At 37.4% G+C, this 12,820-nt stretch overlaps 1 protein-coding gene across 8 annotated transcripts in view; it reads left to right on the top strand.

Moving 5' to 3' along the window:
• The window catches only part of Svil (Supervillin), a 273,565-nt gene that overhangs the window by 99,444 nt on the left and 161,301 nt on the right, over positions 1–12,820 (top strand). For all 8 annotated transcript variants that reach the window (XM_067084305.1, XM_067084306.1, XM_067084308.1 and 5 more), the window contains one exon: positions 12,071–12,167. In XM_067084305.1, coding sequence (XP_066940406.1) covers positions 12,071–12,167 — 97 coding nt within the window. The remainder of the gene's footprint in view (positions 1–12,070; positions 12,168–12,820) is intronic.

A 12,820-nucleotide genomic window follows, 5' to 3' on the forward strand; every position in this document is an offset into this window, starting at 1 on the left:
ACTACAGAGGTCCAATTCACAACAGGCAAATAGATTTTAACGACAAAATAAAGCTTCAGTACGACAAAAACACCCAAAAAGCTACAGAACATCTCAGATCCCATAATCCTTTTATTTTCCCTTATCCCAAATCCATTGGGAGCTCACTCATTGACTTATACTTAAATAAAAAAGGGGAAGAAGCAAGAACTTGTTCTGTGCAGCAACTGTAATGAGATTTACGTGGGGGAGATGGGTAGGTCCATCTCGCAAAGAATAACACACAAAAAATCAGTGCGATATGCTTCAGAGAGTTCAGGGATTTTCCTACATATTAGGGATAAAGCAGAGCTGGTTTTCAAAAGTAGTTGTCTGTACAAAAGGAAGATGCTGGAATCTGCTATCATCAATCAAACAAACAATATGATCCCGTCAGGAGGACATTGAAAATCGGATGACATCGATGGGTTAATCCTCAGGCCTCTTCTTAAGAAGGTGTTTCAGAAAATACGAGCACCAGAAGAAGCCAAAAATCACAAGGGAATACCTTAATTTCCATCCTTCTTCGGTCAGTGGCCACCTGCATGCCAACGAAACTTACTGCCACACCTGCATATGTTTTGTACATATACCCTTGTATCTATCATCCGTCCATATTTTACCAGTGAACAGGGCCACAGAAGGAAGTGCTCGAAATATATGGATGAAACGTTCATACAGTGTTTTATGGGCATTTTAATTTCATATTGTACTGGTGTATTACAGTAAAAGACATTCATATATTAATATATATATATATATATATATATATATATATATATATATATATATATATATATATATATATATATATAAGCATTTTCAGGTGTAAGATTTGTCAGGTGTGAGAAAGTATGGCTGTATGGCCCGGTGATTAAAAAGTATTAGAATAAAAAAATAGGTTCATGCTAAGCACTGAAAAAGGGGAAAATAGGTCGATAAGAAGTGGATAATGTGGGTTTTGTGTGTTTAAAATGAATCACTGTAGGGAGTCGTGCAAACACTTTGTAAAGAACTTCAATGTTTTTAAAGACTATTCAAATATATAGGGAGAGTTATGATAAAAGGTTTGTAGGAGTATGTTGGTACCGAGTGCATGGAAGAGTTGGTCGACTGGATTTCTGTTGCGAGATGAGGTTGGACTGGTTGAAGCTCAAGTGTAAAGACGTCGGCCTTACCGTAACCTATAGCCCATTTTCATTGATCTTCCAAATGTGTTATTCTTCCTTCTGTCAAACTCACATCTCTCTTTATATTATTTATTGTTCTATTTTGAACTGCCCCTCTGCCTCGACACGACCTTCTATTTTCACATTTTCTTCCACCAATGAATGAAATTCACTTCTAGTCACTATTTCGTTTTCACCATCACATCCATCAGTCAGTCAGTCAGTCAGTGTGCTCGTCCGTCTGTATACTTGGGAGGAGTATGTCGTCGTTGTATCCGACGCTATTATATTATAGTTATGACATAAAAGTTCGTGCATTCTTTGTTACAAAATAATTTTATATATTAAAATCTCAACAAGATACTGTAAGGAGATGCTTCAGCATTTTCATCATTCAACTCGGCCTAAACTGTTCTGTCCTAAATACCATTGATCCTCCATTTTTTGACGCTTTAAATTATCGAAATAGTGCACTCTTATATATTTTCCATTTTTCAGTAGTTGTCAGTATCCAGTGGCCCCTACACTTAGTAACAGAGGTTCTTCGTTAACAACAGCCGATGAAGATATTTTATGCTAAGCAGTGCGACGGAATTTAAATCTTGCAAGTGCTGAGGCTTTAGAAAATACTTTCAGTTTTCTAGAACCATTTTCATTTTTATTTATGCACCGCCGAGTTTCTGTCCCTTGTGGTGACTAGTTGAGTTTTAAAGTGTTTTACTGACATGTAAAATTCTATTTATTATATTGTGTTATACTAATTTTATAACTTGCAAAAACTCAAGGTATACACTTGAAGTCGAAGTGTCCTGGCGTGGTTGCCGCCTACTTCATAAGCCCGAGATACTTCGAAGGGTTTGGAAGTCAAGTCGTCGAATCGGTCAGTCATCAGTGGTGATGAGGCTTACTAGGTTTCAAAAAGAAAAGAAAATAAGGCTGTTTTTCAGTGTTGTGCATTTAAAAAAATATATATAGGGGACTTGAAAAATAGAAAGAAAAGTAATCGTGCAACAAAAAAGAAATTATTTCTTTCTCGTTTAAAAGTTACTTGTTTGTGTGTGTGTGTGTGTGCGCGCGCGTTAGTGTGTAGAACTGCCAAAAGAGGTAAAGAGGATGGGATTAAGTTCAGTGTCATCTGACCTACATGTGAAGCCATGTAGGTGTAATACTATTGTTATCATCTTAATAATGCTCAAAAGAATTGGACTGTGTCCTTCGGCGCCAGAAAAAGAAATAAAGGATTTGGAACTATTTCCGGCCTTCTTTTGCTTCGTGGAAATCGCCGATTCAGTTAAATGACTTTCCTTTTGTTGCCTTGAAAGCTTCGAATTCTCTTCCTTCTGTTTTTTCCTGACTAACAACCTTTCTTGTTTGAAGAGTCAAGTCGGTCACTTTCTCCGTGACTGAGCCCACTTTTCTGCCTCTCCTTTTTCTGGTTTTGCCTTTGCTTGGGCTAGAAGAGTTCCTCAGGCTGCCCATCCCATTGGCTGTTGCTCGATAAATAAAAACCCTGATGAGAGTATTTTGGAAAATTGTCAGACTTATCTTCGCTACTTTACCATTATGATATTCCATGTGTTCCAGTAGCTTGCGTTCTTACGAAACTGGCAGGTCATCATCGCCAGCTAACGTTTGTTTAAATGGCAAGATGATGACGGTCAATTTCATTTGGGGCATTTGACACAATTCTTGAATGCCTTTGCATGTTTATGTTGTCCTAAGTGGCGGGTTTTTTGCACCCAGGCCTTCATTTCGGGACTGACTTTCATTAGGTCATGTTCATCTTTGATTTGCAAGTGCAAAGATGAATTCGGCCGTGACTACCGCCCTGATTTTTTCAGAACTCGCCCACTGTTATACGACGGCTCCGATTTATGGAAACAGATAGTTAATAATGAACCTTCCAGTTAGGCAGTGAATAGAATAGGAGACCAGTTTAGGTCATCAAGTTGAACTGCGGAATTGCTCCTGCCTCACTGAGTTACAGATTGAATTTTCTTTTAAACTTTACGCTACAATGATTCTATATGTCTGTGTAAATGCTGGGATTAGCAAAGGTAAGATGTAAGTAACGTGGCCACGAAGTAACCCGCTACCTGAAAAGATCTCTCAGTAGAAACCATACCACCCCTAAGGCTGCTCAAAAACACGACCAGTTTTGAGGCATTGAAACAAGCATAAATCCTTATATTTCTGTTTGTGTGTGTGTGTGTATGTGTGTGTGTGTGTGTGTGTGTGTAACTGATGGATATCTCAAGAAGGGGATGAAAGAATTGATAAACTTTGTCAGATAAATATTCATCTGTTGACTTTCTCGAGATGAAAACATGGCAGTTGAGGTAGAGTCCAATGCGAAAAATCAGCAACTAAACTACCAGCTGATTTCTCCCAAACGGTAATCATGTTCAGAAGGTCACACAATGAATGTATCTGGCAAATTTTATCAAATTTTTTACTTCCACTCTCAAGGCATGCCGCTAACATACGCAGACTAACAAGGCTGAAAAAATAACCAGCTATGTTGGCCTCTGTAAATTTAGTGACCAAAAAAAGGAAGGAAGGTGACTGGCTCATAACCTTGCATATGATTGTGTAGCTTTCAGAAAAGTGAAAAAGTAAAAGAGTTCATTGCCTTTAGAGAACACTTAACGGCGCATTTTTTTTTTATTTCTTTTAAAACGATTTGTTTTAGGTGAAGGTAGATCGTCACTTGATTTTTTAACGGGGCTAAAATTTTCTACTCTCATAAATAACACGTTGCACACGGTCTGTTCGATGGTAGATCATTATTTACAACTCCTGTTGGTTCCGTGTGAAAATCAGCCTTTCTTAACAGCTCAAACGCGATTTAACGGTTCAGATGGAAGATTTGTTGCTCCATATACAGTATTTACAGAACAGTTATAAGGCTTTCACGCCTGGTAACAGAAAAGGGATGCCTTCGAGATTTCCAACTCGAAACAGCTAGGGACTGACCATCGAATTTCTTTCTTCTTCTTCTTCTTCTTCTTCTTCTTCTTCTTCTTCTTCTTCTTCTTCTTCTTCTTCTTCTTCTTCTTATTATTATTATTATTATTATTATTATTATTATTATTATTATTATTATTATATTCACGTTTTGCACTCATCAGTAAGGAACGAGCAAAAAAGCTTTCTCGGTATAGAACACCGGCATGTGAGAAGAGAAAAACGCTACCCGCACTTTCGATTCGGCTTTGGTACTGGAGGGGGTCAAGTCAAATTTGCTATCCGCTTTTTATATAGTTAGCAATCATTGTTCTAGGAGTCTTCGGTAGTTCTTACAGTCTTTGTTGTTGATTCTTGTTGTTGTTGCTGTTGTTTTAGATGAAACTGGCCGTATGCCACAGCATGGGCTCTTGTGCGCGTACGATCAACCTTTTTTTTTTTCTCTGGGGTTTCTTCCTGTTATGGAAACTAATAATTGATTTATGTATATGTGTTTATATATATATATATATATATATATATATATATATATATATATATATACATATATATACTGATATATATATATATATATATATATATATATATATATATATATATATATATATATATATATATATATATATATATATATATATATATATATATATATATATATATACATATATATACTGATATATATATATATATATATATATATATATATATATATATATATATATATATATATATATATATATATATATATATATATATATGTATATATATATATATGTGTGTGTGTGTGTGTGTATTAAATTACTACAACAACTACTCCTTTAACCTTGACATCATTTACACATTGCCCTCATTTGCTGTTATTTAATGGGGCCTATTAGATATATTAAGTTGGTTGATTTAATGGCTGTTTGTCATAGTTAGTGAATGTGTGAATTATTACCTGTAAAAATATGCGAAGAGGGGACTGTGGGAAGGGTCATATTTATGAAGTGGAAGGAGGCCATTGAAAAGCCGAGGTACCGACTGACTACCATTAACGTATTTTAAGGATCTTCTAAGGCTTCTGCTTCTTCCATTCATGACATCATCAAAGCCACTGCCATTTAGCACCGCAATTTTGGTAGTAAAAATTTTGCTACTGATATTAATTGGACCCTTCTTAGTGTGGTATCCGTCCCGAATGCGAAGATTGAACATTTCATATCAGCAGAAAATAAAAACGAAAGAAAGAATTGTTTGACATCGTTCTGGCCTCAAGTGTCATTCGATCTTCATCTTGGATGACTTTGTTGGTTCGGGAGTAAGAGAGGTGACAAAACAAAATGAAGTACAGCAGGAAAGACAAGCCCCTGCTGGGACTGCTCTAGAGTATTCACCACAAAAGAATATTCTTTTCAGGAAGGTTTCACTCAGCCACTTCTTTTCTATCGTATGCTGATGGAAAGAAAGAAAACAAATCCCACACGTTCATCCCATTATCATACATAATTGCAGTTGTTGTAATTGCAGATATGTAAACTATGTTCATAACTGTGCGGTGATTATTTGAGGTGCAGATGTATGACAGGTGAGATATTCATGTGCAGGCGCACAAGGTGGTACTCAAGAAGAAAGTGAGAGAGAAAAAGACGGAAAGTAATCAAAGTACCTGTAGAGGAGAGAAGCTTATCAGAAACTTTAGAGGGGATAACAGGTTCTTCTGGGATGTAAATGCAGAGAGAAAAATTACTAAATAAAGGAGCTTCGAATAAAAGTTGCAAATGAGGAGGTACTGTTTGAGGTGGATAAAGTCTTGGCTCTTAAAAAGATTTGTTGAACGGAGGGAATAGAAGAGACACAAGAGTGGAAAGAGTTAATGCAAAGCCGAAGGGATGAAGAATTGAGAGACCACAGGGTGAGATGGGAGTAAATGAGATGCTGCGGTACGATAGTGATAGTGTGATTAATTGTTCTTAAGTAATGAGTGAGAGGAATGATTGTTCTATTGTATAAAGGTAAAGGTGATAGAGGCGACGCTAAGAAGTATGAGGCCGTAACATTACTTAGTACACCAGGGAGAGCGTACAGCAGTCAGCGTCTAGAGTTTGGAAGCAATATAGATAAAAGAAGGATTGATGAAGGAAGAACAGTGTCAGTTTGAACAAGATTATGTGGGTCAAGTATTTGTTATGAAAGTTATGTGAAAGCTTCAAAGTGAAGGAAAAAATGTATATGCGACTTACTTGTAACTAGAAAAGCTTAAGATATAATCAATAGAGGTAAAGTGGAGACGGCTAAGAATGTATGGTATAAAAGATAAGTTGCTGAGACTGAATAAAGCTTTTTATGATGGAACCGAAGCATGTGTCAAAATACGCAGATGGGAGAGTGATTGGTTTGGGTCTGATACAATTGTTTCTCTATGAAGTAAGTAAGAAGTCCGAGAAAGGGCAGTAGATGTAGGAACAAAGTTGTGGAATAAGATAACATGTCGTGAATGGACCATAGAATGGTTGATGCTTGCAAATGATCCAGCACAGATTGGGAGAATCCAGAGAAAGTGCGGCATCTAGGGAAAGAGGTTGAAAGTGCTAGCAGGATGAGAGAGGAAAAAGGATGAAGCTGTTGAGATGAAATTTTTGTGTTGTATGTATAGGATAAGATCTGAAGCAGTGAGAAATTGGAATGACACATGGAACGAATGAAAAAATTTTAGTGTTGCTAGATTATTTTGTTGCGTGGAAAGAAACGAGGATGATGATAGATTGACAGAAAGTTCCTAATCCAGAGGTATTAGGAAGGAGGCGGAGGCGAGGAAAACTTAGAAGTGTGTGGATTAGTGATGAGAAAAGGTACCGGAAAGGAACGCTTTAATTCCAGAAATTGCGAGGCCATTTGCAAGATGGAGGGGAATAGTATTGTACAATGCTGTATTTGTTCAGCGCACTGCCGATGACCTGATGAGCTTGTTGCGTAGGCGTAAGAAGTGGCAACTGTTGAAGAATTCTGCGCCAGGGTTCATCCACTATTCGGTAGTCAAAAGTAAGACTGGTAATCACCATTTTTTTTTTCTTCTGTGGAGCCACCCCCGTGTAAGAGGAGATAGCAAAAACCTGAGAGCTGGAAACACACTGGGTCTCAGCTAAATTTTTATACATACATTCATACACACACACACAGGTTTATATGTTTTCCGTTTTGGGTTAAGGCAAGGCATCAATATCTACTCCGAGAGGGGAGGGGGAGAAAGTGCTACCCGGCATCTCTGTATTCCAACAAAGACATTACCGCTTTTTATTTGTTTCAGCCAATAAAAACCTGATAACTGGAAACAGAGAGATTTGTCAGCTGAATTTACATACATACTTACATACGTATATACACACACACACACACACACACACACACACACACACACACACACATATATATATCACACATTATGTATATTTCGATATAAGCCATTGATATATATATATATATATATATATATGTACTGTGTGTGTGTGTGTGTGTGTGTGTGTATGTATGTATGTATGTATGTAAGAAAATTAAACGGAGTAGACTCAAAGTTGATGTTGATGGGGGTTTTGTCAAGGGAATTTGCAGTAAATAGCGTGGTGCTACAAGGGAATGTTATTTCACCCCTGCTTGTTGCCCTTCCCTTCGATTTATGGAGAGGGAAGAGGTTTAGATTGCAGTAACGATAGGAAGTTGGCAGACTTACGAAAAGTAGATTATGCTGATTTAATCAGCAGAATATTACAAGATTTACCTACCTTACCTAATAGAATGCTACAAGATTTACCTACCTTACCTAATAGAATGCAGTTAATGTCAAGAGCAATGGGATTCAGAATGAATCTAAGGAAAACAGAAGTAATGAGGACAGAGTTTGCACAAAGGGACAAAATAACGTTTTATGGAGAAAGATTAATGACGTATAAATCTTTCAAATATTTAGGAGCAGTGACAACCAGCACAGGTTGTCTTGAGTAGGAATGTAATGTAAGACTTAAAAATGGCAAATAAACGAGAGGAAGGCCTAACAGAATTTGACAACCAAAGAGACTGAAATTGAATATGTAAGATTACACAAGCCTAGCATGATCTTTATTGCTAAGCTTCTGTAGGTGGGAAGAGCCGTCAGTGCACCTCACGGGTTGCGCTGTAGTCATTGCTAAAGGCTCTTTGCAGCGTCCCTTCGGCCCCAAGCTGCAACCCCTTTCATTCCTCCATTTGTATTATCTTTCTTCCATTTTCCTGTCCACCCTCTCCTAACAATTATTTCACAGTGCAACTGTGAGGTTTTCCTCCTGTTACACCTTCCAAACCTACCAATTCTCAATTGCCTTTCCAGTGCTGAATGACCTCGCAGGTCCCAGTACTTGTCCTTTGGCCCAAACTCTATGTTCCATCCCATTCCATTTATTGCTAAGCGGACATGAGTCATGGTTTGACAGTGAAACTAAAAGATTTTGGCACGGTAAAACTAAAGCTGGTAAGGAGAACGTTAGAAGTCGGGTGGCCGGACAAAGCAAGAAATGCCACCATAAATCACGGGAGTTCATTTGTAGATGAAATAATGATGAAAGGACGATGAAGAAGGCTCGGACTGTCCCTCACACAACCCTTTGGAGAATTGTGCGTGAAGATGTCAGCTGGGCTCCTGTTAGAATCATAAATATTAGAAGACCGAATTGCCTGGTGGGAGGCTGTAGATGAGTGGAAATTTGAGGAAGACAAAACCTCTGAAAGAGGTCCTTTGTGTCGCACACCGTTGGAGCCGACGATGATGATCAGAATAACAAATGACGACAAAGTTATTAGAGACGTATCAAAAATAAACATTGCTTGGGACAATATCACAGTCAGAGCTCTTCCTGTGTCAGTTAAGCAGCTCTGCTGAACTTCAACGCGCGCGAAGGCTGCCGATAGTCAGTCAGTCTGTGACACTTGCCATTGCTTGCTTTACTAATATTTAAACAGCGGAGTTTTTCTTAGAGAATCATGATGATACATACACACAAAATAATTCTCTCTCTCTCTCTCTCTCTCTCTCTCTCTCTCTCTCTCTCTCTCTCTCTCTCTCTCTCAATATTTTTCAGAATAAATACTAATACTACATATACACAGAATAATCCCCACCTTCTCTCTCTCTCTCTCTCTCTCTCTCTCATCATTTAAACAACATTTTCTCTTAGCAAATGCTTATAGCACAATCACATTAAATGAGAGAGAGAGAGAGAGAGAGAGAGAGAGAGAGAGAGAGAGAGAGAGAGAGAGAGAGAGAGAGCCAACAAAGACTGGGAAAGATGAAGGAAATGGGTGGTGGCTTGTTTCGAAAGGTAAATCACAGTCAGTTGAAACCTTTACGAGGTGACACAAAATAAACCGCTTTCATAACCGTTAATAATAAGTGCTAGATGTCGATCAAAGAAACTACGGAATACAGTAGGCTACACAACATGCAGAGTACACCCTCAGATGCGCGAAAAAATATGGAAGATGGTGGCGTAAACAAGACTTCCTCTTTTATTGCAGTACAGTACAGAGCCACTGACAAAGCTAAAACATAATATAGTTATAATAAACATGTCAGCGGACAAGCAAGCACACTCACACACATACTCACCCACGTATTTCCTTCCTCTTTCCCAGTCCGTAGGCTTCTTGATCTCTTCGAGAGAGAGGATTGTTTTCTGTGTGTACTTTTAACATTTGGTGAGAAAACTGTGTAGATATTTTATAACGAGAGAATTAGCAGTTACTACTGACTGTTCGCAACTTTTGTTGCTATGAAGTTTGGCTAGGCAGCTAACTGTCACAAGAACAGCACAAGTTGTGACCTCGTTTTGTCAAGTGTTCACTTTTTATGCGCGTCCAAGACTTTGTTGTCCGTCAGATTGCAGCCTTCGTTTTTGCCATATGATTAATAAGTACGAGTATCAGTATGAGGTGACTTCTGAGTGATGTGTGTCAACCATTCCTCTGGTTTTTATGTTCTCATTGAAAAGATGGGATATTATTTATGCCCTGGATACTGTGTTGGAAAGTTCGTAAGATTTTAGTTTAGCGTTTCTTTGGTATTATCATTCATATCTCGCGTGGAGTTGGGTTATTTGAAATGTGTAGATGAGATTCAAACGTTCGCGTTATTTGATATGTACTTTCACGTTCAAAAACTAGATTTTAAGTTTTCTGTAAAAGGAAACTGTTGTGCCGGCTTTGACTGTCCGTCCGCACTTTTTCTGTAATCCCTCGGATCTTAGAAACTGTTGAGGCTAGAGGACTGCAAATTGGTGTGTTGATCATTCACCCTCCAATCATCAAACATATCAGATTACAGCCCTCTAGCCTGAGTAGTTTTTTTTTTTTTATTTAAGGTTAAAGTTAGCCATAATCGTACTTCTGGCACCTCTGTAGGTACCAAAAACAGGCCACCACCGGGCTTTGGCTGAGTTTCATGGGCCGCGGCTGAGGCCACCACCGGAATGTTCCTGATTTTCATGGGCCATGGCTAAAAGTTTCATACAGAATTATACGCTGTACAGAAAGCTCGATTACGCCGAAAAAATTTCGGCGAAATTTTTACTTGTTCATTCTTGGTGCCAAGTTGCAATCCTTTTTGTCACAGGGCCAGTGAAGTTGAGAATTTAAGAATAATTTTCGACCTCGTTCTCTGCTTCGTGGAACTTAGATTTCGATTTATTATTCTTCGTGTTGTTTCAATCTTTGCAGTTGTCGCACCTTTGGAGTTATTTACAGTTCTTTGAAGCGTGACGCCTCCGCCTGCCTGTGAATGAGTCCTCGCGGCGGCCGCGCGAATTTTAGCTCTAGCAAGGCACGGGGTCGGGGAACTGCTTGCGTCAACTCAGTTGCTATGCATTTTGTATATTTTAATTATACCTTCCTTCTTCCTCATACATATAGATAGATTAATTGATTGATTGATAAGCACGTTACATTTAATCTGGCAAAAATATGCAAGTGAGTGATTGCTCCTTTAGCTTTTTTGTTCGTGATGTTATAACTTTAATGGCATTTATTATTATTATTATTAGTATTATTATTATTATTATTATTATTATTATTATTATTATTATTATGCAAAATTGTATCACGGGAATGAAGATTTTCCATAGTTCCCCATTTCCAACATGTTTAGAGGGCTGTAGTTTCCCCTGTACTAATATCTTCCTTGAGACAGTGTTTAGAATAACCATTTTATATTTTATTCCTGTTAAATTTATTTCTAGGAATTTTTGACTGCTGAACACATATGCCAGTCTCATCTTTAATACGTTAGTTTCAAATCTTTGTAAATGTGATATTTTAAACTTCCTTAAAGCCAAAATTAGGAATAAGCACTGAAGATTCTGTATTAAAGGCCAAAACGAATGGTTATCCATATTTTCTCTCGTACAAAATATAATCTTTTGTGTCGTCTTTATTCGAAAGAGTCTAGTTTGGTTTGGTTTTAATGCATTTTTCTCATACACTTCTCCGTTGAAAACGTCACAAAGAAACGTTATTTACTTCTGCATGATAATATAGTAATACAGACATATATTCTGCTTTGCGTGTAAACTTTGCCCTACTGCTTCTGGTAATTATCCATTCCTTGCATCTGTTGTGTGCACCTTGTCGTTGACTTTTGATTCCAGTTGTTACCCTCAGGTTATAATGATATAAAATCTTTATATTTAAGGAATAGTTGCCGAAATTTTGCCTGACTCTCTCTCCGGGTCATCCAGTCAATGAAAAGCCTAAACTCAAACGCGTAGGCTACTTTGTCTGTTGATATTCTTTATTGTTTAGTCCATAAAAGGAGTTTGTAAAAACCACTGTGACTTGTGTTTGATTTATATTCTTGTTGACACACTGCGCTGCGATGATATCTCCTTTCCTTTTACTACTTGTTTCTCTTTGAACAGATTAGCAGCTCTACAAAAGAATGGAGAGGATGGATGGAAGAACAGAGTCAAGAAGGACGGCAGCGATGCCACCTCTGAAGTCAAACTCAGGCCAAAGGTAGGAAAAAGAGCCACAATTAATGCATGTAATCCAATTTTTACATTTCTTGATAGAGTTGCGGTAACATTTTAATTGATGGAATTAAGGTTTATATAAGAAAAACTCAAATATGGCAAACCAGTTTTATTAGAAATTTGGCAAGATAGAGTGGCAGAATGTGGAAAACCAAGTACTACTGTAGTCACTTATCAAATAGTCCTACTGGAAAGACAACCCCTTAGAGAAATAACATCCATTACCTACTGAAGAACTGACTTGATATGAGAAGAATCAAATTGCTGTACTTTAAGCTCAGGTTTTCGGAATATGAGAAAGTACTGCTTAGCGGATGTCCCCAAAATCTCAAGAAATGCAATATTTAAAAATTTTATCAAAGGCACAATTAAGGATATTATAGTTATGTATTGAAAAATGACTTGCATACAACGAAAGATTAATAGCTGTTCCAGGATGAAATAATGAAAATATATGTACTGGAACAAGTCGGAAGAAATATATTGTAATAGATGTGATAAGTAACAACAAATTGCTGGTATATAAATTTAAAAATTTTTAAGATCATATCTTCACTATTTTTTAGTCATAAACTTGCAAACGTTGCTATTGTTACTTTTATATCATAGACTCTTGTTTAATAGAATCTATGGTTT

Source organism: Macrobrachium rosenbergii, chromosome 41, assembly GCF_040412425.1.
Source record: "Macrobrachium rosenbergii isolate ZJJX-2024 chromosome 41, ASM4041242v1, whole genome shotgun sequence".
Lineage (NCBI taxonomy): Eukaryota > Metazoa > Arthropoda > Malacostraca > Decapoda > Palaemonidae > Macrobrachium > Macrobrachium rosenbergii.